Here is a 25,316-nt window from a genome sequence, read left to right as displayed (position 1 = left end):
ATCTTACATGCATGTTATTACTCATCCTTTCCATGCACAACAACATTATGACATAATCCGCCTGCAGTAAAACGCAACGATACTTCTCGCGAGATCCGAATGGTTTTGGAAAACGTTGCCAGATCCGCGGTTTTCTCGCATGTTTGGCTACTAATGAAGTGAAGTGAAAGAGCAATTGCAACAACAATAAGATTGCAATTGTGCTGAACAACTGACTAATACGGTTTACACTCAATACTAAATTATACAACGACAACTATTTATATTCGCTAACATTCATAATCGGGTGAAGTCCACAACAGTGGTTCTCAAACCCTTATTCGGCGGTCTTTAGCTGATACGACCGTCCACATGCTGAAACTCAAGCGAATAATCGACACGAAATGCGTGTCGCAGACAGAGCGGCCGCCCGGCTTCCCAGGAACCCGCCGCCAAGTGGCTCTCCTCGGCTGGGGCTTCCGGCGTGCCGCGCCGCACACCTGGCAACCCGCGCGGCGGTCCTTGGAACCAGGAGCCAGACGGAGCCAGAACGACGACCGTCCGCGATGAGACGCCGCGAACTCCGGCGAGCCTAGCCGCGCGTTGCTCGTTTCGACACCCCGTCGTCTTTCTCCGCAGCGACGACGACAAGACAAAGGCGGCGGCCGCCGCTGAGGAAAAGCAGAAGTCCCCACCCCCCCGGTTCCCCTTCCAGCCGCTGCAGGAATGTCGCAGCAGGACAGGCCCGCGTTCTACGGGCAGGAGATCAACAAGACGCTCTGGGAGGTTCCGTACCGCTACCAGGGCCTGAGCGCGGTGGGCTCCGGAGCCTACGGATCCGTCTGGTAAGTGTTCCGGCGCCCGTTCGGCGGGCCCACTCGGCTGGCGCTAGCCCGCTAGCAGGCTAACCGCGGGCCCCCCCGTCGCGGAAGCGTCATCTTCCGAACGGCTCAGTTCCATTTTATCCGCACGCTGCGCCGTGATATTTTTCAACCACAGATTATATATGCATATATAATCTTGAAAGGATTTGTCTTGAAATGAGCCGGATTTCGCTTCGCTGGTGATATTTCGGAGACCGGAAAGCACATGGCGAGATTCTGCAGCAACACGGCCGCCGTTAGCGCATAAATGACGTTTTTTTTTCTTTATTTTTTCTCCTTTCCGCTTGTTCACAACTCGCGTCCGGGGTCGAGGCGAGCCGAGCGCCGCCGCTGAGCAGATCCGTTGCCCCCGCGGCGCGCACGACGCCAGGTCCCGGGCCCGAGACGTCGCGGTTCCGCCCGGGACCTGGCGGCAGGGTGGCTGGGTGTGCTGCGTCTGGTTGAGTCGCTGCATGGTCGCAGTATGCAATAAAGCCGCGCTCGACGTTCCCGAGGGTTTTAAACCGAGCTTCTCCCACTGCTGCGGGATTAAAAGAGTGAAATGTGTTAAAGCTGCACGCCACACAAGGACGTTGTGTAGAAGGTTGAGGGTTCGAATCCCGATCCGCCAAGGTGCCACTGAGCAAATCACCGTCCCCACACACTGCTCCCCAGGCGCCTGTCATGGCTCCCCACTGCTCACCAAGGGTGACGGTGAAATGCAGAGGACAAATTTCACTGTGTGCACCGTGTGCTGTGCTGCTGTGTATCACAAGTGACAATCACTTCACTTTAACTGTGAAGAGGCCCAAACAAAATCACTTCATTTCAACGTGTTAAGAAAAAACTGAAGGTTTCTCAGACATTTCAAACCTCTCGCGATGTGGAGATTTTATTAACTTAATTTCAATTCAAAGCAAATTAATACCGCAACCCAGGCATTCAAAGTTAAGTTTATATGTGTTATGTTGAATAGTGCATCAGGCTTAATTCAAATATTCGTACAATGCACCACATTGAGCTGTTAGTACTGGCTATCAAATGTTAAACCTTACTGCACTCGTGCAGCTTTTAGACCAGAGACGACGTTGTTTCCGTGCATCGCAGAATCTTGGTCATTTTTAGTTGTGTGCATTGGTGTTGCACAAACATAATTTTATTGAAGCGTTGCACAGTTTTGACACACATTATACAATTGAAATGTTTGGTGCAATAGTTTTGTCTAAATGCTAACAGAGTTTTTTTGTGGAAGTTGGTCTTAACAAGTGATGCTAGTTTTCTGTGTCCCGTGCATCACACGGCAAGTTTTCTAACCGACCGTGTGGCAGTTTTGTCATTACTTTATATCGAAGTACCCAGTAATAAAGTACTACGTACGGGTCACGCATGTTTATCGTTCTGACCACTAGTTATGGGGACAAAGTAAGTTATCCAAATGTCCCGTGCGTCACGTAGAGAGTTGTCCAGCAAATCTTCGTGGTTGACCTTTTTTTTTTTTTTTTTTTTTTTTTTTTGCAGCTCTGCGTACGACAAGAAGACCGGTCTCAAGGTGGCGCTGAAGAAACTGTCCCGTCCCTTCCAGTCCATGATCCACTCCAAACGGACGTACCGGGAGCTGAGGCTGCTCAAGCACATGAAACACGAGAACGTACGTGCAGTTTTTTTTTTTTTTTTTTTTTTTTAAATAAGTCCTCTGGATCGTGCAAACCTCTGCTGCCCGCCGTGTGTTGCAGGTCATCAGTCTGCTCGATGTCTTCACGCCCGCCACCAGCCTGGAGGAGTTCAACGACGTGTGAGTGGAACGCTCCGTTCCTTGTCCAGAGCGCTCTGGCTCGGCGCCTGGTGATGGCGAGAGGGGCTGGAAGTTTCCAGAATTGCGTCGGAACTGAAGTGCATGCGCTGAGTGGCGCAGTAAAGGCTTTGGCGAGCTTTGTTTGCGCACGCCTGCTCGTCCCCGAGCAACGACCTGCAAATGCTCTCCGGAGAAAGCGGGAGCCGGAGACGCTGGAGAAAGGGGTCAAGGGGGAGGGGCTTAAAAAGAAAAAAGAAGCAGGATTCTGCCGCTTCCATAAATACAGCATGACTCAGTCGGGAACAAGGGCGTCTTCCGTGGGCCCGGGATCAAACCGGAGCAAACCGGAGCTGCCTATAAATACTTTGCGTTTCCACACGCAGCACGACGCGCTTGTTTTTGTATTATTATTATTATTATTATGAACGGCGAGGGGATTCATTCGTCGTGAAGCCTGTAGCGGCCCGACCTGTTTTGAGGATGAGCTGTTCAGCGGCTTCGTGAAACAAAAGGCTGGTGTGTCAGTCAGGACGTGTGGAGATTTACCCTCAGGCGCTTTCCAGCGAAGGGTTTTGTTTAATAGCCGGACGTACCTTCAGGGACAGTCTCCGGGGGGACTGTCCCTGTAAAAAGCATGACTTCTCTTTGTAGTCAGTACAGAATGTCTACCGGGAGTCCGTTTTCAACCCATCACCCTTGGTGCTTTGCTAGTAATTAGTGAAAGTGAAGCGATTCGCTTGCGATGCACAGCACACGGTGCACACAGTGAAGTTTGTCCCCTGCATTTAACCCATCACCCTGAGTGAGCAGTGGGCAGCCATGACAGGCGCCCGGGAAGCAGTGTGTGGGGACGGTGCTTTGCTCAGTGGCACCTTGGCGGACCGGGGATTCGAACCGGCAACCTTCCTTAACCGCTAGGCCACCGCTGCCCCCGCTGCCCCCGCTAGGCCACCACTGCCAAAATGCGTTAGTTAGCTGCTTGGCCAGTGCCAGAACACACTGTAAAAAGACGGATTATATGGAGAGAAAAGGTCATAAACACCCATTGCTCAATTATATAAACTTGAAGGTGAATAATCGCGTATATACAAAAGAAGCATGTGGCTGTGCCCACAGGTACCTGGTGACCCACCTCATGGGCGCTGACCTGAACAACATAGTCAAGTGTCAGAAGCTGACGGACGACCACGTGCAGTTCCTGATATACCAGATCCTCCGAGGCCTGAAGGTGAGCCGTTCGCCAGCGTGCACCGTGTCTGTCCGCTCTGCACCGTGGCTCTACCTTGCATCAATATTTGATTTTGCGCTTTTGTGATCGCTCTCTCTGCAGTACATCCACTCGGCAGACATTATTCACAGAGTAAGTACCTTCCATTTTTTTATTAAATCCAGCAGTTATCATCATATATTGTAGTAATGAGCATGTATAGAGATTTTTAGAAAAATTCAAATTGTGATTAATTTGAACACGGGACACATCTGATTGGTCAGCATGGCGGTCTAACATCAGCCCAACGCCAAACGTGCAGCCCTGCAGTGCAGATTCCCAGCACTGATCGCAACACTACCGGCGCTCCCATGCAATTGGATGTGAAACTTGAAATCTTTCCAGTTCGTGCCGGCTGAAGGGTTTATATGTAAATCCTGATCATGGATGTTGTTTGCAGTGAATCGTTCTCTCTGCTCGCAGGACCTGAAGCCCAGCAATCTGGCGGTGAACGAAGACTGTGAGCTGAAGGTGAGACGAGACCAGTGTGTGTGTGTGTGTGTGTGTGTGTGTGTTTGTGCGACAAGCAGCCGCCGGCCTTCGCGTTTATTTTTTTTTGTCTTTCCGTTCTTAGATCCTCGACTTTGGCCTGGCCCGGCACACGGACGACGAGATGACCGGCTACGTGGCAACCCGGTGGTACCGAGCCCCGGAGATCATGTTGAACTGGATGCATTACAACATGACCGGTACAGATCCCGACTGACTAGATATCAGGGTCTGTTCACCAGACGAGCTATTTCAGGGGTCTGACTCTGGGCCTCGCTCTTGACCTTGAGCGGCAAAAATTAGCCCTGAGCTCATCTGCTACCTGGTAACTGTCACCGTTCCCACGGCTGGTAAAGATAGAACTCCCAAAAGCAGAACAAAGCCACATTTGCTTAGTAAAGAGAATGTAGGCATCCGTACATAGCTGAACCCCATCTTGAAGGTAAAGTTAAATTACAATGCAAGTGTTAAAGATTTGATATCAGCCCCTTGTGGCCTTCGCCAGCTGCTATTACACACTACAGTAAAGTAAATGAATTGGAAAGCACACAAATTTGGAATTTTTGTAATACTGTGCATTTCCTCATTTTATGTTACAGCCTTTTGCCGAAATGTATTAAGTGCATTATTTTCATTCTACACACCTGGGGAAAAAAAAAAAAAGGTTTACTTGAGGTTTTGGCATATAATTTGTCAAAACATGCCAGACTGTCCCTTTATCAGTCTTAATCAGTCCCAAAGCCAGTGATTTGTTATACTTGTTTCAGTTTGGGCGAATTGAAATAATCCAATTTTTCCTGTGTGTGTCTTAAGTGGACATCTGGTCTGTTGGCTGCATTATGGCAGAACTTCTCACTGGCAAGACCCTGTTCCCAGGCACCGACCGTATCCTTTTATTCTTATTACCTCACGTTATGCTTCTGCAAATGTAAGTGTAGAATACATGTGCAACTTGCATGCCACGTCCCGCAAGATCAGTTTATATAGGTCTGTGGCCTGGCGATAAGAAGCGCTGATAACACAAGCTACAGATCCCCCAATGCACTGTACACTCTGCCCATTTTCTCATGGTGCGGTTTCGCACGGTGCTTGGGTAACTTTGAAGCACGAAAGGGGAATTTTGAGTTGCTTCACAAGCCATTTGCCGTCGTCGTGGAAACTGCTCTGGAAACTACTACTGGTGGTAGTAGCCTAGCGGGTAACCCACTCGCCTATGAACCAGAAGACCCAGGCTCAAATCCCACTTACTACCACTGTGTCCCTGAGCAGGACACTTAACCCTGACTGTCCCTGTAACTACTGTAACTAAGTCGCTCTGGAAAAGGGCATCCGGTAAATGTAAATGCTGAATACTGTACAGATTCAGCTGCAGTATAAATATTGTGTTTGGCAAGCACTGCATTATGGGACGTGTAGTTTGTTATCAGCACTTCATATCACTAGGCCATAATGATTGATCTATATAAATTGATCTTGTGGGCTGCGACTTTGACACCCCTGGTGTAGAAGAATTGGGCCGTGTGATTGGCTCTGTGGCTCCTCTTCTCAGCCGCTGGTTGTTCGCGTGCCAATTTCACCCTTCCTCCCTGTTTTTCCCCCCGCAGCAAGTGTGTGTCTCACCAAGATTAACGCCGCACTCCTGCTTCACTGGTTTGATGCACTTTGTGTTCTTTTCTGGCCGCCTTTGTTTCTGTGCCCCATGGTAGCGCTCCATCAGCCAGCTTTCCAACGTTGCCCGTCAACATGTTTTATCCCCTCCTGCTGTTTCCTTTTTTCCTGTCTTGTCTTATCAGCTTTTTCTTTTCTCTCACAGCTTTCTCTACCCAGCCTTTCTCTGTGGGTGTTCTTGTGCCACAGATGGGATGGAGTGTAACCGATTCTGTTTGCCTTCACATCTCCCAGGGACTCCAGGGACAACATGACTCTCTGATGCTCGTTTCATGCAAGGGCGCGTTTGTACTTTTGCTTTTGTGACTTTTTTTTTTTTTTTTTCCCAGCAGTGATGGAGTCTCACTAGGTTGGGGCGAGACTCCTCAACGTCGCGCTGCCCGTCCTTTTTTCCTTGAGTCACATGTAGACATTGATCAGTTGAAGCTCATATTGATGCTCGTCGGGACTCCCGAGCCTGAGCTCTTGACGAAAATGTCTTCGGAGTCTGTGAGTTGACTGACTATGAGAGTGCGCTTTTCCTTTTATTAGCAGACTGGCTTTGGTTGTGTGATGTGATCAACAATCTGCATGTGCTTCTCACAAATTAACACGAATGGTCTTCTTCCAGTTTTGCATTCACTAAATCCCTTCTTTTCCTGTCTGTCTGTCTGTCTGTGCTCACAGGCTTGATGAGCTGCGACAATCCAAGCAAACTCTGTGTCACGTTGAATCAAATGAATACATTTTTTGTTGTTTCCCAGATTGCCCTAACATCAAATGTCTCGTCCGCCTCTCGTCCTAAAGCTACGCTGAGTACGCTATGTGCCCTTTTCGTGAATGCACCCTCATTTGTTCAAATTCATCCTTGTTACACAATATGAATTTCTTCTCCATACGTCATTAATAATATTAATCTAAAGTAAAGTTCCCAACTTGTTTGGCTTATAAATTAAAGTGTCATAATATAAGATTCTACATATCATTACAATCTTGCTGCGTTTGTGCACATGAAGTGGACTCAGTGTAGCGGCGGGTGGAACGTGCACGCTGTCGCTTCTCCTACAGCAGCCCTTCCTCGCGCATGCTTTCAAAGCGAGAGAGAAGTGCACTGTTCTAGTCAGCATTTGTGACATGTGGCCCTTGACCCGGGCCTCAAAGATATAAACCAGCTCCAGCAAATAATGCGGCTCACAGGAACGCCCCCTGCCTCTCTCATAAGCAGGATGCCCAGCCACGAGGTGAGCCCGCCATGCTTTTATCCAGCCCCACGAGCGACCCCCCCCCCCGAGCTGGACGCTTCACCCCCATTCCGCTCCCCCGTTGGGTGCCGTGACTTACCGCCTCGTGCAGTTTTACCCATTGAAGATGGGTAATACTGCAACTCTTCCGAGCTCAAATCACTTGCTTGCGGCGCTGCGTGATTTGTTGTAAAGCGCACTCACTGTCTCTGTTGCGGTCTGTTGTGCTCGTGAGGGCTTAATCTGCCGCCGAATGGCGTGTGAGTGTGACCCGTGTGTGACTGTCGACCTCTAATGGCACGTAATGCTTACAAGTTGATGCGGCGTGCCAAAATACCCGCACGAATTGCAAGTGAAAGCAACGGCCGGGTCTCTTGTCTCATCTTTTACCTGCTGTTCTACAGGCCAGAAACTACATCAACTCGTTGCCATTCATGCCCAAAAGAAACTTTGCTGATGTTTTTATTGGAGCCAATCCCCTGGGTAAGTAGCCTCATATATTACCCTGAAATCTGTAGTAAATCATGTGACATGGACATCTTTGTCTGATGCATTGCCCGGGAATTTTTTGATTAATATTTGGCATCGTTTGACCTGTTGAATTGATATGATCCTGTAGCTGTGGACCTGCTCGAGAAGATGCTAGTGCTGGACACGGATAAGCGCATTACTGCGCCCGACGCTCTGGCCCATCCGTACTTCTCTCAGTACCACGACCCAGACGATGAGCCAGAGGCTGAGCCCTACGACCAGAGCTTTGAGAGCCGCGACCTGAAAATCGAGGAATGGAAAAGTGAGTGACTACTTACAGCCTGGACAGGAACACATCCTTACAGCAGATAATCTGACTTGTCTTCATCATCATCTGTGTGCCCTTCAACAGGTCTGACCTACGAAGAGGTGGTCACTTTTGAGCCGCCAATCTTTGATGAAGATGAGGAGGAGTCCTGAAGATCAGACCAAAATCTGCTGGATGCCAATTTTTTTATTTTTATTGCTTGCATCACTGTGATTTTTTTTCCATTCTTTTCTCAGTGTCCCACACAAACCTAAATTATCATTTTAAGTGCCTGGATTTCCCCCCCCACTGTGGCTGCTTTCAGCCAAAATAATGTATTTAATTCTTAAAAATAAACTACACTGGGATGAGGTTAGTGAAACGAGATAAGGAGTTCTGTTCTTACTAAGAGGCCAATAATTCAACCACTAGTTTGTGAGGAATGTCTCCCTTATTCTCTTCTCTTTCATAATGCAAAATGTTTATACGTGTATGCTGGGGACATTCAAGTATTACATTTCGAAGCCGTTGTTTGTAGCTGTGCTCTTGTCTTTTTTTAATTGATTATTGAATCACATGTATTATCTTTGTAGTTTTCTATGGTGTTGTGTACAGTTAGTAGAAGGCCTACATTTTACACCAGGGTCTGCCACAGTAAATATCATCTTAAGTATACTGGCGTCAGGGTCACTTAACGTCTGATGTGGAGCCAGATATCATGCATCACACGATTGTCGACTGCTTTTCCTTTGGTACGGAGTTTAAATTGTGTGTAAATATTATACGTGTTCAGCTTTAACGGCAAAAAAAAAAAAAAAAAAATCCCTGATGTGTGTCTGTGTGCCATCCTCATGAAGCTATGTTTGCATGATCTTTTTCTATGTGAGTGTGAGCGAGTGTTTTACTATATCTGCTATAGTAAATATTTTACTATGGGGCAGTGTGGATTTGAGACCCCCCCCCCCCTCTTTTTTTTTGGTTTTGCAAAGAGGAACATCAAATGAATGTGGAGACATAGAAAGAGAACGATATATTTATACTGTACACTGTGGATATTTATAAACTGGAGTGTCTGCTTCTGTGTTGTCCTGTCCAGGCCATACCTGACTGAAGCAAATGCCACCCATACACCGCTCTTTATTAAAAATAAAGCCGATTATTTTTCAACCACCGCGTCGCCCTGCTTCATGTAGCCTTCGTTCCCTTTTTGCTGCATTAGTCAGCGATTAGAACGTTTGTGGCCATTTAGCCGCGTAAAGAGCACAATTACAAATGAAGAATTGCTATTTGCCGCCTGGGCGCGGCGAAGCGCCGCCGCTCTGTGACGTCACGCGGGCGCGCGCGCGAACATTCGCTGGTTTTGAGCGAGGGGGCGTGGCCGCCCGCGTCGGCCCGCCTCAGCCATTGGCCTAAACCGTCCCCGTCGGCCGCGCATGCGCGTTGCGCGCAGGAGCACGAAGCACCGGGCCACCATGGAGAGAAAAGGTAATCTCTCTTCCAGATTAAACACAACGGGAATAATAATGGTGACCAAAGCCCAACTGCTGGGCCGGCTGCCGCCTCTCCGCGGCGGCGCCTCCTCGCAGATCTCCGGCCGCCGCGCCTCCGCCCCGCGTCCTGCGCGTTGGTCGTAGAGGCGCCTTGTGCCTCTTGTTCTCCTTTAGCAAGGCTGCTAACCAGCGGCTAGCCCGCAGCGACTAGCGGCGTGCTCGCGTCTCACGCCGCAGCCTTTAAATGCAGAAGTTAGACGTTCGACCTTCGAACTTGACCGTCGCGAGTTTCTTTTCGCGGCCGCCGTCGGCGGTACGTGTGGCCGGAAAACACGCGTCTGCTCCGGCGCGTCAGGTGTCGACCGCCGGAGCGCCTTCGCGCCGGACCAGCGCGAACACGTCGCGTTTCCTCCCGAATCCCACCTGTGGCCGCGGATCCCGGTCGAGCTGAAACTGACGCTCGTTTCCACGCTGCTTCTCTTTCAGTTCTGGCGCTCCAGGCGAGGAAGAAGAGAGGAAAAAAGAAGTCCACAAAGAAGTGAGTAAATTCCTCCTCCTCCTCCATCATCATTATTTTATCAATGTACGTCCAGGAGCTTGTCTTATTCTGCTTATGATAATGACAATTTAATTAAAAAAAAGAAAAAAGTTTTTCATACACTGGGCGTTGTGCATCACAGGCATTGCTTTTGTACTCGGCACAGTCACTGTCATGAGGGGATGGGCCGGGGTCATCTCAGTGGCATGTGGCAGTTTTTAACGGTCCATTCACGCGCGTCTTGTCCTCCAGGCCAGCGCACAACCCGAGGGGATCAGCCCAGCAGCCGCAGCATGCGGAGGCCCGGCAGGAGCCGGAAGAGGAGATCCTGGGCTCTGACGACGAGGAGCAGGAGGATCCCAACGACTACTGTAAAGGTGAGCGGCGTTCTGGGCTCTTGCGGCCATTAGAAAACACAGAAAAAAAGTCGTGCCATTTGAAAATGGAACTTTCCAGGTTTCTTAATGCAAAATAAACAAGGTCAACTTTGTCATCTCACCACATACAAGTACACAGAGAGACAAGATGGCAAAGCTTCGTGGATCCACAGTGTGCAAAGGGAAATAACACTCATTGTACAGCGACCTATAATATAGTGCAGGTCGAGACAAACCAGATGGACAAGTAGCAGCGATATGACAATATATCCAATATATCCATGTATCCAATATATATATCCAATATATCCATGTATCCAATATATATATCCATTGTCACTTCGTCACATCACTTATCACTTCGTCACTTTAAACTTACCTCTGTTGCACTACATGGTTTTGCACTCTCCACCATGTGCCCTTATTTGTATATGGTGTTTTTAAAATTGTATATTGTGTTTTTTTAATTGTATTTATACTTTGTATTCAATGTTACTGTTACTGTTTTTGTATTTAATGTTACTTGTATGGGTCAGAGAGTAACGTAATTTCAATTCTCTGCATGTCCTGTACATGTGGCAGAATTGACAATAAAGCTGACTTGACTTAGTATAATCTGTACATGATATGCTAGTAGTAATGATATGACATATAAAGTCATGGAAAAGTAATTGAAATCTGATGAAACTGAAAGTGATCGTCACATGTGACAGTGCACTCAGTGAAGCGTGTCCTCTGCATTGGTGAGCAGCCATGCAAGGCGCCCGAGGAGCAGCATTCGAACCCACGACCATTCGCTTCCTTACCTGCTAGGCCACCACTGCACTTTTGACACATGAATGAATGAATGAGTGGCGCTCGAATGTATAACGAAGTGCATAATAAGACCGCACGAGAAAAAAAGTCGTGTAAATTTTAGCCGGTTATCTATGCTTCTCGGCACTCATTCATGCTCTCGTTGCCGAACCGCCCACCTACGCTAAACTGCGTTCGACCCACACGAAGCACACACATCTCAACAGGCCACGTTCGACTGTTTACACCCGGTTTGCTCGTTTACTTTCTCTCTCAGTCTAGCGCTCGTAAAGCATGCTGGTACAGTCGGGGTAGCCAAAAGCTGCTAACCAACATCGATCGCACTGGTAATTATCAGTTTTAGGATCAGTTTTACTCTATATTAGCTTTTTTTATTCATCCTCGCTTCAGGGCCTTAAGAAAACATTTAATAATAAATTGGTCAGTCTTACTTTTTTTTTTTTTTTTTTTTTTGTTAAGGAATTTTACTGAACGTGTTGTCATGAAAATTTGCCTTAGAGAAGTCCTGGAAACGCTTTGGTAAAAATCTGCAAGAACCTGGGTCCAAATCCTGCCCTCGCAGGTCCCTCGCGGTTGAGGATCGGCCGTCCGTCAGCGGCGTTTGGGTGGGGCTGATAATGGCCACGCCTTGTCTTCTCCAACCACAAACTCTTCTTCTCCTGTTTGGCCAGGTGGATATCACCATGTGAAAATCGGAGACCTTTTCAATGGAAAGTATCACGTGATCCGCAAGCTGGGCTGGGGACATTTTTCCACCGTGTGGCTGGCCTGGGACATCCAGTAAGCATGCACCTTTCGGCATTTGCGTTTTTGTCCATTACGAAACACACACACACACACACTTTCATCTGCAGAGTTGGGAAGGGCGGCTTTTAATGTGGTGGTGTGTGTTTGCAGGGGAAAGCGCTTTGTGGCGATGAAGGTTGTGAAGAGTGCGGAGCATTACACAGAGACGGCTGTAGATGAGATAAAGCTGCTGAGAGCTGTAAGTGGCGGTCAAGTGCCGAGACGTTTCGGGGACGGTGGCAAAAAGCTTTACAATGCTTTTGGTCCATTGAGTTTTTGGACGTATTTCGTTAGTGCCACAGAAAAATGGCTCGTTTGGGGTTACCCATGTTTCCCTTCTTTTCCTGTGATTTTGCTAGGTGAGAAATACCGACCCCGAGGATCCCAACCGAGAGAAAGTGGTCCAACTGCTTGATGACTTTAAGATTTCAGGGATCAATGGAACTCGTATCCTCTCTTGAGATGTAGGATGTGGGCAGCAGTGCATGTGCTAGGCTTGTCACGATAGTCTACTTTCAAACTCTATACCGATGCTGATTGATAGTATTTTTTTCCAATACTACAGGGGGAGAGAAAAACACAGGATTTGTTTTTAAATAGAGCGATTTTTTTTTTTTTTTTTTTTTTTTTTTTTTTTAATGTAATATTTTTTTGTAATATTTAAAGTAATAAATATGGCTTTATATGGTAGCCGACTTAACCGGCAGATGCAAAACTGGAACTTAAGTATCGTTACCAGTGCTAATTAGTATCAAAATCGATACTGAATTTTAGTAATACCTTACAATGATTTTTTTTTTTTTTTTTTTTTTTTTGCCAACCCTAGGTTGTTCAAATGTCAGATCGACCAATCAGAATTCTTGAGTTAAAATGCTGATTAATTATGATTTTTTTTGGCAAAGAAATGGTTATGTACATTGTACAGAATGAGGAAATATATAACTACTACATTGTGGTTCACCTTCTCGCTGTCAAATTATTACACACACAATCGAAAACCTGCTTTTTACAGGTTAATTCCGCTTCATTAAGCAGATTATTAGCAAGCATTTACTTTTATAATTGGGCTAAAGCCATCATTGGATCGTGTGAGTTTATACGGTTTCTCATGACTGTATCTTCCCCTTAACGTGCTGTAAGATGTGTGCATGGTGTTTGAAGTCTTGGGACATCATCTCCTCAAGTGGATCATAAAATCCAACTACCAGGGTTTGCCTCCGCCTTGTGTGAAAAGCATCATTCGGCAGGTACGGCCTGGATTTTTCTTGTCTCCCCACCTTAATACTACTAATTTGTGTTAGTGAACTTTGTTAATCCTTTATCACTACTTGATCCACAGGTGCTGCAAGGCCTGGATTACCTTCACTCAAAGTGCAAGATTATCCACACGGACATCAAGCCGGAGAACATCCTCATGACCGTGAACGAGCCCTATGTGAGGAGGTTGGCTGCCGAGGCCACGGAGTGGCAGAAGGCCGGCGCGCCGCCTCCGTCTGGATCTGCAGGTTGGCCCTTCTTCACGCCTCACTCTCTCGTTCTTCTTTTTACGGAAGCCTCTGCTTGGGCAGCTCTTTACTAATTGATCAGTAGGACGTTATTATTTCGCTATTAGGACGTCCAGTGTCTGCACAGCTCTAGGCTCAAGACATTGTTCACGACATTGAGTAATGGGGAAGGTATGTATGTATGTATGTATGTATGTGCTCATATGTTATTTTTCTTTTACGCTTTCAGTGAGCACAGCGCCAGCTCCCAAACAGGTAAGCTGCCCCCGGGCCGTTTGTGCATTTTTGTTGTGTTGAATTGTCAGAGACCTCTGTGCTGAGTGAACTCCGTTCAGAGCTAAGAGGGTTGCAGATGAACGTGGTCGGGGCTTTTTTTTTTTTTTTTTTTTTTTTTTTTTAATAAACGAGTGAGACTGGTGTAAAGCCTCTTAGAATCTGTAAATATTAAACTAAATGGGTAGGCATTTTCAGAAGACCACTGCATGTAATTTCAGGTGGAAGTGTGCTTTTTCTGACTATGTTATCCATAGCGTTATAAAATACAGCGAGGGAGACCTACTTCCCGCAACAAATCGTGTCCGCCATGTAGCCAGTTGGAAGTGTAAATTCATATTAAGTGCGGTTCTTTCACTCTGGCGCAGACCACAAAAATGTCCAAGAACAAGAAGAAGAAACTGAAGAAGAAGCAGAAGCGACAGGCAGAGCTGCTGGAGAAGTGCATTTTGGACCTGGAGGAGATGGAGCGTTGCCCACAGGGAGCAGAGGAAGACTATGAAGATGACCCCCAGTCTCCCAAGAGCCCCTCCTGCGCCCCGTTGCGACAGGTCTCACTACAGGAGATCGCAGATGAAGACCTAGAAGGTGAGCAAGACACCCCACTGTATTTATTCCTGTGGGTTCTGAGCTTAGTAAATGCAATTTGTCTGGATAACAGCATAGAATTAATACAATTTACTGAGCAAAACAATTACTTCTTAGACCATTAATATTAGAGATTCATTATCCCATATCAATTCATTTCTCTATTTCCACATTATTTGACGAATATAGCGAGTTATACATTCTAATTTGCATATCTGAATGGAAGGAAAAATTAATTTAACATTTCAGTACATGTTTGGAATGTTAAGAAACTGTTATATTAAGAAGCATATTATTAACTTATAAAGTCATTGAAATATGGCACATGAATGTATATTGAAGACATAGATTTTTTTTCTACATTTACAACTAAAACGTTTGAGTAGCGCAGGTCTGTAGTGTCTTTGCTATGTAGTGAACAATGTCACGTTGTGCTGCGTGCATTGCTTCCATATTCCAGCACCTTTTAAAAGGCAGCTGATCTACGCATGTTTGTGTCTATTTTAATTTAGCTTAACATTTTGTGTTATGGGAATGCGGTATCACTGCCACTGACACTCTCATTGCTGCTACTCACCAGCATGGCCATCTTTATTTTGGGTCCAATGCATCGACTTATAATGTCTTGTCTTGTCTTTGATTTTCCTAAAAGACTGCACAGAGCAGTCGAACCCTCAGCCTGAGGCCTTGATCTGTAATGGCTACGTGCCCGGCTCACCTATTTACGTGGACGAAGAGGAGAAGGTGGAGAGGCGAGCCCAGTGGAACCAGGAAGACCAGCACAACGCCAACGCAGGTGTCCCGGAGCAGCAGGGCCCTCCGCAGGACCACGGCTTCCAGTGCTTCAACGGCATGGAGTCCCCCGAGCCTGAGGCTAATGGGACCTTCGGCCAACCAGCGTTGGGCCCGTCCAGCCCGATGGAGCAGGGCGAACTACGATCTCCGAAAGAGGAACAGCGAGAAGAATCTGCTGAAGGTGCTCAGCTGGACCAGGCCGGTGTTGAGGAGAGCCTCAGAAATGGTCAGTTAGCCTCAATGTTCTTAATTATATTCTGAAACATGGTTTTGATTGGTTCCCCCTGTCCCAATGTGACAATGCAGCCAAGATGGCCGCAGGAAACCTGCTGGTCAACCCCTTGGAGCCACTCAACGCGGAGAAGATCACGGTGAAGATCGCGGACCTGGGCAATGCCTGCTGGGTGGTGAGTGGCTTTGTCTTCGTGAATAAATTGGCGGCCATTGAAACATCGACTGATGCTCGAACCGGTGCTTTCCGGACTCCCCCTTGTAGCACAAGCACTTTACTGAGGACATTCAGACGCGGCAGTATCGCTCACTGGAGGTGCTGATCGGCTCCGGCTACAGCACGCCTGCAGACATATGGAGCACGGCCTGCATGGTGAGCTTTTTTTTGAATAAATGGGATTTTGTAACTCCAGACTCCATAGGTTAATGCTGTGTTTTTCAGTGATCTTCTTGTTACGCCCCCACTAGGAAGCAAATTAGTTTTTCTTAAAATCGTTCAGCCCTAGTTGTCATGCTGAAACGGTGTTTCTCTCCCTTTTGGAAGAAGAACCGTTTCATTGATAACTCCACGTTTACGTTTCTATGGCAATTATCTATGTCAATTTGATGACTTGGTAATTTTACCCAATCATTTATTGAAGAATATAGAGTAAGCGTATGATATATTTTAAAGAATTTTTCCAGGCCTTGAATAGTTTTGGAATACGAAATAAACATAGTCATGATGAAATCTGACACGCGAATGTGTAACATGCGGAAATTTCTGAGAACGTTTGCTCATGAGAATTTGCCTTGTAGTAGTTGAAAAGTCATGGAAATTCTTTTGCGTAAGAATCCTGTATAAGTGGAATTGATGGCATTAAGTTGCATTGTGTCTCCAGGCATTTGAACTGGCCACTGGGGAGTATTTGTTTGAACCACATTCTGGGGAAGACTACTCGAGAGACGAAGGTATTTTATTTTTTTCTTCTCCCCCACATTGTCCTCCTGTTGCAGTATTTCACACAATATTTTAATCACAGTAATTAAGCATGCATCAAATATTGTTAATAATTTGTTCTTACCAATAAGCTTGTAGGCCTAATTATACTGTATTTCATACATTTCTGCCTACTGCAGTTTAGAAAAGTCCTTTTTATAACTACTTCCAGTCGGTTTTCGTGTATATCTGCAGTAGGCAGTGTATGTATGCCGCTGTTTTTTCCTGTTTAACTTGTGACAACCTGTGACTGTTGCTGTCCTGGCCTAAAGGAGAAAACAGGATGCATAAATCATCTTGAGGACACACAGTGTCCAGCACCTAGATTCCTGTGTCCATTTCCCCTCTTGATATTCGGAGCCACCTGAGGATGGGCCTGCAACACCTCGTCTTCCTTTCCAACTCTCTCTACTCACCACTCCTCCTCTCCTTCCCTCTCCCTCTTATTATACCGTTTTTTTTTTTTTTGCTGCCTGCTCAATCATTGTGTGTGGAGAGTTAAAAATGGCTGCATGCTTTGCAACATTGCTGTCCAGCTAGTCTGTCGTGGCATCCTAAGCCTCCTCAGGCCGGTAGGATGTAGTGGAGCTCATGTTACAACACAACTCGTGCCATTTAAAACCAGTCCTCCTTCCTACTACCCATATTTACCTGCCTGGTCCTCCTTTCTGTTTACATCTTTCCATAGAATAAATATCACTGGTTTACACACATTACAAACATCTGGCCGTATTGTTTAAGACCTACTTAAGACCAGATTCCTAATATCTGAAAATCAAAAGAGAAGCAAAACAGGAAGTAGAATAGGGCCATTTCCTGCATGTGTCTGTACGTCTTTAAGCTGCTGCTGTTGCATCCCACTGCTGAATCATCAACCATCCCTCATGTAACGAAAGGCACACATCTACTGTACAGAGACACCCCGTATCCCATCCAGTACTGAGCTGGGCCAGTTGTAGCTCCATCGTACTCTGAAGGATACTGCACTGGTCTCATGTATTCATGTTACTGATTTAATCAGCTTCCATTTGTCCTAATCTGGTGTACCTCATGGCTCTCTTTTGGTGCCTCCTTTTTCTCACCCCCCCCTTCCTTCCTTCCTTCCTTCCTTCCTTCATTCCTTTTCTTCTCTCTTGGTCCTGTGCTTGTCTCCTCCAGACCACCTTGCTCTAATTATTGAGCTGCTGGGGAAAATCCCCCGCCACTTTGCTCTGAGTGGGAAATTCTCACAGGAATACTTCAGTCGTAGAGGTACGATGTTCTGTGCGTGCTGGTGCCCCGCCCTGGGACCCGGGTTTTATGGGAGGAGCCGACGAGGGGCATCTGTTGCTGCGCAGCCCACCACATTTCTAAGAAATTTGTCTAAAAATTGATTTTAAAAATGATTATTAAAACCGCTTCAAAGAAAAATCTATTATTAAAAAAAAACCTATAAAAAAAATAAAATAATTATATATATAAAAAATTGTCTGCGGTTCATTCTGTTAACGAACCTCAAAATATGAATCGTATTGGAAGCTGGCTGCATCGTTACATCCCGACCAGTTGTTCCGGGTTCTCGTACGTGTCCGTCTGTCTCTGGATGTGGTCAGATGCCCCTGGCCACTCACCCTGTGACACCCCGACCCAGGGCAGGTGACTGGATGTAGTACTGTGTGTGTGTGGTTTTCGTTTTTTTTTTTTTTTTCTATGGTGAAACTTTTGTTGTTTGTCTCGTCCTCTCCCTGCTGTCTGTCGGGCCGTCTCTTATGGGCAGACCACATTGCATTGATCATTGAGCTACTGGGGCCTGTCCCGCGCAAACTCATTACGGGCGGGAAATATTCCAAGGACTTTTTCACCAAGAAAGGTAACACAGCGGTAAACTCTTAATGTCACCAACTGTTATTATTATTATTATTATTATTATTATTATTATATATATATATATATATATATTTATTTATTTTTTAAAAGCTACTTCGTGTTAATGAGCTGTAGTAATTATTCCATAAAAACATGATTAATGTTCAGCAGTAGCTGGAAATGCAATGTAGAATTGTGTGTGTCTCTTTGTCTCCCTCTTGTTGTGAATAAGTTTGAGTAATACTTTTTCCAATGCATGAGGTCGCTGGAAGGGTCTAAAATTAGCAGACATGCCGGTGGGCGTCAATCTAGTTTTGCTTTCTTCTTTGCTCTTATCCGATTGGCCCTTGCTGAGCTCCGTCGTTGTAGCTCGGTGTGTGAGACGCGACGTTCTCTCTACCTATATCGGATCTCTAAGCAGGATTATGGTAGGGAAAAACTACTGAAAAGAGCCAGGGTCTTTTGTTCTACCAAATCCATACCATACGCTTTGAATGAAACCCTGCAGTGATTGAACTTATTTTTTGTTTTAACCAAATATTTTGCGAATTTTTATTTAATCTTATTTCATATATTTATTATCTCCTAAATGAGGGAGGGATATTTTATCCGCTTTGATCATTTTAAAATCAATACATTTGTCCTCAATTACAACAAATAAGAAAGTATTCTGGAGTTCCTGTAGTCTGAAAGTTTATATTTTTTGGGAATGCATGAGAATTTATCATTAAATATACGAAGCATCTGAAAACTACATTGGCCAGCAAACTTGTTCCCGCAAAAAGCTAACTTTAGACCCTGTGAGTGTGAGCGAGTGAAGTGTATACGGTACTGACCCCATGCCGTCTCTAAAGGTGACCTGAAGCACATCACTAAGCTGAAGCCTTGGGGCTTGATGGAGGTCCTAGTGGACAAGTACGAGTGGTCGAGGGAGGAGGCGGAGTCCTTCACCGATTTCCTCCTGCCCATGCTGGAGCTGGTGCCCGAGAAACGAGCCACGGCGGCCGAATGCCTGCGCCACCCCTGGCTCACCTTCTAGGTGCCCCCCCGCCCGGGAAGAGACTGTAACAGACCACGTCCCTGTTGGATCACATCTCATCCTCTTTATCTTTTGTGTAAAGATCTGTCTTGTTTTTACATAGGAACATGTTCAGGAAGGAGTTTTGCTGTGCTGTTTGTCTCACGTGTTACTGTTTCCGTTCGAAGTGGAGGGATGATGCACATGATGGCCTGGAGATGGCGCTCAGTTCTTTTTTTTCTTTTTTTTTTTTTTTTTCCTCCGTTTTATTATTATTGATCCAGAGACCGAACTGTCATCATTTCACTCAGCGCTGCGTCTCTTTAGCCTCTGCAGCTTGTCTTTATTGTCCCCGCCATGTTTCAACAGGCTTGTATACGTGGAAAGAGTGGGAGAGTCTGAGATGATGGATAAATTGTTCTTCCTTCATATGAATAACTGTTCAACCAAAAGAAGAAATCTGCCGGCCGTGTCCATCTGTGTCTCCTTGTGTCTGTCTGTATATACCTGTACCAAAGAGATTGCCTTGATCTGTATATTACAGTTGTGTACAGTTTTTAAGAAATCCTACTATTGTATTGTAGCTAAGATTATTTAGCTGGATAGTGATGTTTTAATAAAGCATTTGGAAGAAGTGTGCAAGCTCATTTGTTTGGCTGCCTGGATTTTGAGATGCTAGTCATCTGTGAAATGTGGCTTGGTGACTAAGACTAGTTGTACATTATAATTTTTCTTAGTCTAGCACCCAACAATCCCCGAGCATGCTCTTCAATGACAAGTCTAAGCCTTATCAGGGCTCTTAGTTTGTAAACTCGATATTCTATAGAAATCGAAGGAGAATTGCTGGTGTCTTCCTATTGTAAGTCGCTTTGGATAAAAGCGTCTGCTAAATAAAGTAAAGTAAAGTAGTTGTAAAAAAAAAAAAAAAAAACAAATGTCATATTTCACCTGATTTAATTCATATAAATTAAAAGATGTCTTCAGTGTCCGGCTCCTCTTGCGGTTGATTGAAGCCTTTAGGCTTTCTCTGAGGGGGGGAGAAGGAAAAAAAAACTCAATCCAGCAAGTCTCCCCATGTTTCCCACTCGGAAGGCCGAAGTGGCCACTTCGTCTTACCTGCCGCCTGACCCTCGATCTCGAAGTCGTCCGGGAGCAGCTTGTCCTGCCGGTTGCCCAGGGTGAAGGCCAGCAGGGAGAGGATGAGCGCGTCCATGATGCTGACGATGGCCAGGATGTAGACCCAGCGCACCGTGCAGTTCCCCAGCGTGTATTTGCTCGTCCGCTCGCCGCACATGCGCTTCACCTCCGGGGCGTCCCACCCGTCAGGGTAGATCAAGCAGCCCATCGTCATCAGAGCTGCTGCAGCCCACAAGACACGTTTGGGGGTTTAAAGCATTGTACCAGTAGTTCTATTGCACTTGTACAAACAGGTTATAAACAGTCCTTCAACACGATCAGGTTCACCTCCTTATAACATATTTAAACTTTTCATTAAAATTTACAGTTTGGCAGACGCCCTTATCCAGAAGGTTACAAGTTCATCTGAATATTCTCTAAAGAGGAAGGTCTTGAGCTGCCATTTGAAAGTACTCAAGAGGTACTGGAGGCTCGGAGAATACGAGGTGCAGTGCGAGGTGTAATAAGGGCTGTGAGGTAGGATGGTGCTACTCCATGTTTGGCTTTGTAGGCCAGCATCAGTATTTTGAACATGATGCGTGCAGCTACTGGGAGCCGGTGGAGAGAACGTAGCAGTGGGGCGGTGTGGAAGAACTTGGGAAGGTTGAAGATCAGTCGTGCTGCTGCATTTTGTATTAGTTGTAGATGAATTTCACAAACAGAACTTCCCATGCTGTACTTATATATGAAAAATGTTTTGTCTCTTGTACGTTCTTCTAAATGGTCTGGACCAACCACCTCTAGATACAGGGAATGGGTGTTCTACAAAAATGTTAGTCCATCAAAGCAAAAAAGAAAAAGATTTTTAAAATATAAAACATTTAAAGCTACCTGATCATGGAAATGGGAGAATATTGAACATTAATACAAGTTCCCCCAGTCTGTCTATGGCTAGAAATGGCGATAGGTGTAAAAAAATGCTTTGCTTCGCACAAATGTATTTGTTTATTTTCCTGGAAAAATTGCAGACACTCCTTCCTGTCTGTGCCAAACGTTGAGGTTGGTGAACGGTGTCGATGACGTAATTTCCGGGAACCCTGGGGAGATCTTGTTGTGGGACTGGGTCAAAGTGGCTGTAATTCAGCATCACGGCTGAATTTTGGCTCACCACTAAGACCTATATAGAATAAATAAAAAAAAACGTTTTCATGTCAGGGGACCTTTTAAATATAAAATTTATACCTAATAAATGTCACGTGGTTCATGTTGACTATTTGAAGATACGGGCATTGAGTGTAAGGAAAAAAGGAGGAAACCCCTCACTATGGAATCCGGACCCTTATCCCGGGTTTCCTTTTATTACGTATCCTTCAGCCAAAGCAGATAATGTGAGACGTCGGTCCTGACGCGATCGTCCTGCGGTTGAGCAGTTCTTCATTGTTTAGGTTTAAACCTCCAGGCCATTAGTTACAATTTCGGGTGCTAGTAGCCTAGTGAGTAAGAAAGCCCACAAAGTCCCAGGTTCAAACCCCACTTCCTGCCATTGTGTCCCTGAGCGAGACACGTAACCCTGTTGAATGCCGTAAATGTAAATGCTCTGTGCTTATTAGTGACAAGCGAAGAACTGTTCCAACCAAGAAGCCCCTCACCCGAAGCCAGCTGCATCCAGGCGCAGATCTTGTACACGCTGCCTGCGTTGAGGAACCAGAACAAGCCCAGGCACACGATGCACGCCACAATCAGCAGCATGGAGCACCCGACAAAGAACAGCGCCGTCCTGAAGGCCGGCGAGGGGATGGAGCCGAAGTCCAGCACGCTGCCCTTGCAGACCAGCTCCGAGGTCAGGGCGTTGCCGATGCAGTAGTAGAAGAGCCCGAAGTATCCGGCCTGAGGGGTGTTCACGCTGTCCCCGATCCAGTAGGGCTGGATGAAGACCACCATGGTGATGATGGTGAAACAGATAGTGAAGATGGCCCACAGAACCCCGATGGCTCTGCTGTTCCTCACGTAGTTGGTGTGGTAGATCTTGGCCGCCTCTTGGGCTGGCAGCATCTTCTGCATCTTGGCGAAATTATTTAATTTTTCCTGGGATGGAAGTTCTCGTCCTTCTGAATGAGCCTGTAGAAACAAGGCGTTCCCGTGTCTGAACTTCAGATCAGGTTTTCAGTTCCTGGAACTGTGACGTCATCTCCCATGGTCTTTAACTGTCACACACAACATAAAAAATAGATTAAATGAATTAAGTGCAATAATTACAGCTTTAAAATATAAAGTAATAATAATAGAAGTCATTTTGTAGCAACACAAAAGACTAAAAGTTGTTTCTAACCTTTTATTAAAGGTGTTGGAAGCAACACTTGTGTCACGCAGAGAGTGTCAAACGATTAATTATTAATTGTAAAGTGACCCTGGGAGTGAGGTGGCAGGAAGGCAGAGTAACCGGAGATGTGCCTTCATCTGCTCATGAACCGATTAGACGTTATGAGTAGATGATTTGATGGAATTATCGTTTCTGGTTAAACGTAATGAAGGCGGTGCTCGGAACGCGCCTGCCTGCGCCCCTGAGAACAGGCCGGCTGTTCTTCTGGCCAGGATGATGGGAAGCCACCACTGATTGCACAGGTGTAGCTGGGAGGATGGAACCGGTGCATCATGGGAGTGAAGCTATATAGCCCGACGTCCACCGTCCTGCCGCGACCAGAGTGGACAGACAGCATCATGAGGACCCTGGCGCTGATCGGCGTCGCCGCCTGCCTGGCGGCCATGACTGCGGCCGCGCCTTCAGAGAAGGGCATCATCATCAATCTGGTAGGTGCTGGCTCACGAATAAAAAAAAAAACTTCTTGACAGCTTTTCCATAAGCAGCTTGTCTCGTTTTTTCTTTGTTTGCAGGACAACGGCAACCTGTGTGTCCTGAGCGCGCAGTGCAAGAGTTCCTGCTGCCACCGGCGCTCGGCCACCAGCCTGGCCCGCTGCGCCCCCAAGTCCGCCGAGACCCACAAGTGCTCCGCCAAGGTACGGGCGCTGCCTGACCCCAGCACAGGGACGGGGGGGGGGGGGACAGGATAGGGCCGCGGAGACGCCATGTAAGGTCTCCTGGGGTCAGACATTAAAGGGGGGAACATAATAGTCGTCTCAGAATGTTCTTGTGCTGGCTGCCTTCTTCCTTTGATGATATTTCATGCTAGACGCTGTGGTCATTAACAGCTAGAGAGGTCACTATTTTGTGTGTTCAGAGTTCACTTTGATGCTATGAATAAAGTAAAAAAAAAGAAAGAAAAACCAGAAGACCACCAAGCTCACGACTGTAAAGGCGTTTTCCATGGAAATGCAGTCAGTATATTGTCCAAAAATGTGGCTTTAAGCGCAACCTACATTCATACTCGTGTGCCTCTGCCCCACCCCAGAGTCTGTACGGCTCCTACTACTTCTGCCCGTGCGAGGACGGACTCAAGTGTGACACGGACTGGTCCATTGGGGGCTCGATCACCAACACCAACTTCGGAGTTTGCGTGGACCCCAACGCCCCCAAATCCAGCGCCGCCTGAGAAACGCCCTGAACGGGCTGCCTCGTGCCGAATAAAAGCGTGTTTAGTGCATGAGTTTGCATCGTTGCATTCTTGCAACGCATCACTGTGGATGTTGTCTTCTTGGCCAAATTATATTCACTAAGAAGTGTGTGAGAATATAAAAAAAAACTTTCTACAATATCACACACACACACACACACTGCACTGGACAATACAGGTGCTAAATGATTCTTTAAAATATTATAATTCGAATATTATAATTATGCTGCGAATAATGGGTGTAATGGCGATTTATGCTCACATTTTCAGACACAATTATTAAACGTAAAATAAGATGGGAAAGTAAGTGTTTAAGAAAGTATTTAGCAGCTGTCGCTGGGTGAAAGGCCTTCATCCATGGACAGTCCACACCTTCAAAAAGAGGTAGAACATTGTCAGGAGAAGAAATCTGAACTTCTACGTCACTTCTTTGCTTAGTTGGAAACTGCTTTTACTGTTTAAACACATGCAGTCCAACACATTTTCATTCTTTAGTGGTCTTCAGTAGTTCCAGAAAATTCCAACCCTTCCATCCAATTCAAGGATTGTAAAATTCCATTAATTGGAGCTAATTGGCCAACTCTCTCTTTCACGGAGAGACAAATAAGTTCAGTATTTCTGTAGTGAAGTACTAGTAAACACACACACTATATGAAGAAAAAAAAAGGCTTTGAGGGCCGTAAATCTTGTCTCAGGAACTAATATGAAATTCCCACCGGCAGCTCCCGGCGCCTCGCCATTTATTACATTTACCGCGCTTTATTTCATTTCCCTGTTGCGGTTTTATGATTGGAAAAGAAAAGATGCATTGGCCTTAGATTCCTTGTGACATCGCCGGCAAATGCAATTAACTGCGGAGGATTTATCCGCGTTGAGGCGTCCGGGCCCTGGGCTCCGTGCCTCACCGTCTCTTCACACCTCAGTCTGTCCGGCCACTGCGGCGGACCGAATCAGTCCAGGATCTTCAGCCCGCAGCCACAAAAACCCAACACTTTATGGGCTGTTGTCCGGACTGGAGGGCCGAGGCCGCCTGTCGGTTCGAGATTCATTATCTCACTATCTGCCCCAGTGAAGCTTCTTCCTTCAGCCAGAAGGGGGCAGTAGAGCACCGCATTACACCAGTGCCTCAAATGCATTCACTCCACCCCAAAAAGCCTTTCTAGTTACTTGGGGGAAAGAATTTAGTAGAAAACATTTTTCTTTCCTGTGATATGTGCTACTTTATTCCACATTTAGTTTACACACTAAACTAAACTCTAATAACTAAAACAAAATCTTAAATACTGTGCATGTAGGGATCATGTAGGACGCTTGTAAGTGGATGAATTGGATAT

At 46.2% G+C, this 25,316-nt stretch overlaps 4 protein-coding genes across 5 annotated transcripts; 3 read left to right on the top strand and 1 right to left on the bottom strand.

Moving 5' to 3' along the window:
- Nucleotides 1–460: 460 nt before the first annotated feature.
- On the top strand, nt 461–9,223 carry mapk14a (mitogen-activated protein kinase 14a). Of its 2 annotated transcripts, none has more exons than XM_028993595.1 (12): nt 461–824; nt 2,361–2,490; nt 2,576–2,634; nt 3,751–3,862; nt 3,965–3,994; nt 4,325–4,372; nt 4,476–4,590; nt 5,204–5,275; nt 6,468–6,547; nt 7,683–7,761; nt 7,898–8,071; nt 8,162–9,223. In XM_028993595.1, the coding sequence occupies exons 1-12, from the start codon at nt 706–708 to the stop codon at nt 8,227–8,229; spliced, it is 1,086 nt and encodes a 361-aa protein (XP_028849428.1). In that variant the 5' UTR covers nt 461–705; the 3' UTR covers nt 8,230–9,223. The 2 variants fall into 2 exon arrangements, with proteins under 2 accessions (XP_028849428.1, XP_028849427.1); XM_028993594.1 differs by lacking the exon at nt 6,468–6,547 and adding an exon at nt 7,199–7,278 and having other exon boundaries at nt 462–824.
- Nucleotides 9,224–9,489: 266 nt separating this feature from the next.
- srpk1a (SRSF protein kinase 1a) lies at nt 9,490–19,944 on the top strand. The gene is made up of 16 exons (XM_028993593.1): nt 9,490–9,541; nt 10,033–10,084; nt 10,337–10,461; nt 11,949–12,057; nt 12,175–12,262; nt 12,423–12,510; nt 13,204–13,310; nt 13,403–13,568; nt 13,798–13,823; nt 14,210–14,429; nt 15,082–15,450; nt 15,531–15,631; nt 15,721–15,828; nt 16,337–16,406; nt 18,191–18,283; nt 19,134–19,944. The coding sequence occupies exons 1-16, from the start codon at nt 9,490–9,492 to the stop codon at nt 19,316–19,318; spliced, it is 1,959 nt and encodes a 652-aa protein (XP_028849426.1). The 3' UTR covers nt 19,319–19,944.
- A 290-nt stretch (nt 19,945–20,234) lies between these two features.
- Nucleotides 20,235–22,575, bottom strand: lhfpl5b (LHFPL tetraspan subfamily member 5b). Its single transcript, XM_028994509.1, has 3 exons — nt 22,063–22,575; nt 20,414–20,656; nt 20,235–20,324 (listed from the first exon to the last, which is right to left on the bottom strand). Exons 1-3 carry the CDS (start codon nt 22,472–22,474, stop codon nt 20,314–20,316), a joined length of 666 nt encoding a protein of 221 aa, XP_028850342.1. The 5' UTR covers nt 22,475–22,575; the 3' UTR covers nt 20,235–20,313.
- A 434-nt stretch (nt 22,576–23,009) lies between these two features.
- On the top strand, nt 23,010–23,961 carry LOC114798005 (colipase-like). Its single transcript, XM_028993357.1, has 3 exons — nt 23,010–23,221; nt 23,306–23,428; nt 23,821–23,961. Exons 1-3 carry the CDS (start codon nt 23,066–23,068, stop codon nt 23,959–23,961), a joined length of 420 nt encoding a protein of 139 aa, XP_028849190.1. The 5' UTR covers nt 23,010–23,065.
- Nucleotides 23,962–25,316: the final 1,355 nt, after the last annotated feature.

Source organism: Denticeps clupeoides, chromosome 10, assembly GCF_900700375.1.
Source record: "Denticeps clupeoides chromosome 10, fDenClu1.1, whole genome shotgun sequence".
In the NCBI taxonomy this organism is placed as follows: domain Eukaryota; kingdom Metazoa; phylum Chordata; class Actinopteri; order Clupeiformes; family Denticipitidae; genus Denticeps; species Denticeps clupeoides.
This window is presented reverse-complemented; position numbering and strand designations above follow the sequence as displayed.

Bases quoted from the DNA above. Each gene is read 5' to 3' on its own strand.
- lhfpl5b (XM_028994509.1), bottom strand. From the start codon at position 22,474: ATGCAGAAGATGCTGCCAGCCCAAGAGGCGGCCAAGATCTACCACACC. The intron at 20,657-22,062 runs GTGAGGGGCTTC...TGTGGGCTGCAG, and splicing joins CTGGATGCAGCTGGCTTCGG to CAGCTCTGATGACGATGGGC.
- mapk14a (XM_028993595.1), top strand. From the start codon at position 706: ATGTCGCAGCAGGACAGGCCCGCGTTCTACGGGCAGGAGATCAACAAG. The intron at 2,635-3,750 runs GTGAGTGGAACG...CTGTGCCCACAG, and splicing joins CTGGAGGAGTTCAACGACGT to GTACCTGGTGACCCACCTCA. The intron at 4,591-5,203 runs GTACAGATCCCG...GTGTGTCTTAAG, and splicing joins GATGCATTACAACATGACCG to TGGACATCTGGTCTGTTGGC.
- srpk1a (XM_028993593.1), top strand. From the start codon at position 9,490: ATGCGCGTTGCGCGCAGGAGCACGAAGCACCGGGCCACCATGGAGAGA. The intron at 12,511-13,203 runs GTATCCTCTCTT...ACGTGCTGTAAG, and splicing joins TTCAGGGATCAATGGAACTC to ATGTGTGCATGGTGTTTGAA. The intron at 16,407-18,190 runs GTATTTTATTTT...TCTTATGGGCAG, and splicing joins AGACTACTCGAGAGACGAAG to ACCACATTGCATTGATCATT.
- LOC114798005 (XM_028993357.1), top strand. From the start codon at position 23,066: ATGGGAGTGAAGCTATATAGCCCGACGTCCACCGTCCTGCCGCGACCA. The intron at 23,222-23,305 runs GTAGGTGCTGGC...CTTTGTTTGCAG, and splicing joins AGGGCATCATCATCAATCTG to GACAACGGCAACCTGTGTGT. The intron at 23,429-23,820 runs GTACGGGCGCTG...GCCCCACCCCAG, and splicing joins CCCACAAGTGCTCCGCCAAG to AGTCTGTACGGCTCCTACTA.